The 2,245-nt window shown below is 57.4% G+C and overlaps 1 protein-coding gene across 1 annotated transcript; it reads left to right on the forward strand.

The window, feature by feature from the left end:
* Positions 1-311: 311 nt before the first annotated feature.
* Positions 312-2,009, forward strand: DPM2 (dolichyl-phosphate mannosyltransferase polypeptide 2, regulatory subunit; the record flags this gene model as incomplete). Its single annotated transcript, XM_010194363.1, has 3 exons — positions 312-401; positions 1,538-1,640; positions 1,951-2,009. Coding segments are annotated over 3 exons (252 nt in total), but the record flags the coding sequence as incomplete, so codon positions are not given.
* Positions 2,010-2,245: the final 236 nt, after the last annotated feature.

Genomic DNA, 2,245 nt, shown 5'->3' on the forward strand with positions numbered 1-2,245 from the left:
GGCCTGGCACCGGCTGCCTCCTGGGGCCTCTCCGGGGCAGCGTCGGTACTTGGGAGGAATGGACCGGATCTGCGGGGGTGCGAACCGGCGCGGCCGGGCGAGAGCTCCGAGAGCGTTCCCAGCAGCGGGACCCGGCCGTTCTCCCCGCTGCCCTCCCGGCTGTTCCCGCTGCAGGAGCTCTTCTCTCCCCGTCGTGTGTCTCACCCGCGGCAGCGCATCCTCGTAACCCGGGCTGAACAAAATGCCGGTGCCCGTTAACCGTCCCTGTGTGGCTGCTGCGGGTCCTGATGTGACACTCTGTCCCTTTGCAGGCCACAGCAACGGACCAGGTGGTTGGATTCGGCTTGGTTGCCTTCAGCCTCGTCCTCTTTGTTTACTACACCCTCTGGATCATCGTGCTGGTACGGGTCTCCTCTGGCCATTACAGTCCCGCTCACTTCGCACTCTGGTGCTAGCCTAGGCTTTGTTTAGGTGCTGATATGTCTGTGTGCCTGAAGGACTCGGCCTTGCCAGCTTCCTGGTTAAAAATTTCAGGGCAGAGCTTCCTCCGTTTGCTGGCACAGCCCTTACCCCTTCTGGGTGCACCCGCCCTTGCCTGGGCAAGACCGAGCTTTGGTCACGCCACCTGCCCCGCTGCTCTCAGCCAGGCTGGCCCAGCCAGTGTAAGGTCTGAGGCTCCCTGGAGCTGTCAGCAGAGCTGGAGTCTCTGGTGTTCACATTTGCAGTCCTCCAGATTCCTGGCTCTGGTAGGAGACCACAGAGGGAAACGTAAAAAGAGACTCTTACTAAATTGAGAGCCTGGTAGGGAGGAGAAGAGTTTAGGGAATGCAGAGCTCTGGAAAAGTGATTGTGAGTCTGGTAGTTTGCCCACTTCTAGGGACACGTCAGCTGGGGTCGCTTGTGGTTTTCTTCCTGGAAAGAAACTTTTCCTCGTGAGCTTTCCCAGTATGAGAGGCCTGGTGCAGCCCTGGGCTGATATCTGAACTCCTGGCAGCTTCCCATCTCACCTCTGAGAGTTTTGAATTCCCCTCTTGCATCTGCTGTCCGATCCCTGTCCACACACGGCTGCAATCCCGGGAGCACGCAGGCACACTCGCCGCTGTGTGGGAATCCTCACACTGTCCCCAGAGTCCAGAGCCTGTTCCCAGCCTCCGCACACGGATCCTGACGGGATTGCAGTGAAGCTGAGCCAGTGTTGGCCTCTCCCTTCTGCAAGGCAGGGATTTGCTGTGTTCAGCTCCAAGCGAGCAGCAGCCGTGCCCACCCTGAGCCTGCGGGGCTGCAGGACCCCTGTGCCAGCCCCCTGCAGCCGTTCTCATTGTCTGCTCAGTGCTGAATCTGTCACCGCCCGCCCACTCTCGCGTCCCCACAGCTGTGGGCTGAGCCACGTGTGGGTCTGGGCACCTATTTATTTTTTCCCCACTATTTCCTCATGCCTGCTATTTCTGTCCTGCTTTCAAAACTGTGAGGCTGCAGGTGTTGTGACATGCCCTGGTGCTGTGCCCACCTGCTGACACCCTTCTCTTGCCTCCCGCAGCCCTTCATCGACAGCGACCATGGCATCCACCGGTATTTCTTGCCTAGGGAATATGCAGTTATCATCCCCGTGGTGGCCGGGCTGCTGCTGCTGCTATTTATAGGTGAGTGTTATTTCTGTTCTTCTAATTAGAAGCTTCTAAATTGGGAAGAGAGTAGAGGGTTGCTGGGGCGTTAGCTAACACGTGACACTCGTGATGCTCTCTGTGGCTCCTGCTGCAGCTCAGCCTGGCACGGGCTCTGGGGGATGTGTGTGTGTGTGTGTGTGTGTGTGTGCCTTTGGCTGTTTGAGCTCTGGACAGCAGAATTGTTTCTCGCTTGCTCTGCTGAGATTTTGTTTCTCACTGCAATGTGTCTTAAAAGTGCCCATAATCAGAAGTTTTCTGGCTGACTCTGTTCTCTTTCTCATGGTAGGTGTTTTTATAATGGTCGTGATGTGGAAGAGCAGGAAACCTGCCAAAAAGTCAGACTGAAGACCCCACTGAAAGAGATGAGAAGAAGGCGCCCACCCTGTAGTGTCGTAGGCAGGAAGAGCCTTTGTGGGCAGCACAGGGCAGCAGCTCCAGCAGAGTGCTCAGCGCCGGGCTGGCTGCGCTCTCCCACAGCCCTTCCTGCAGAGACGCAGCCTTCTGTAGTTAGAGCATACTGACCAAAGGGAAGCAAAACTGAGTTCTGGGGCTCATCGAGAGAGGGACCAGAGCCCAGCTCC

The sequence above is a fragment of the Mesitornis unicolor genome, unplaced genomic scaffold (genome assembly GCF_000695765.1).
Source record: "Mesitornis unicolor isolate BGI_N332 unplaced genomic scaffold, ASM69576v1 scaffold31490, whole genome shotgun sequence".
NCBI lineage: Eukaryota > Metazoa > Chordata > Aves > Mesitornithiformes > Mesitornithidae > Mesitornis > Mesitornis unicolor.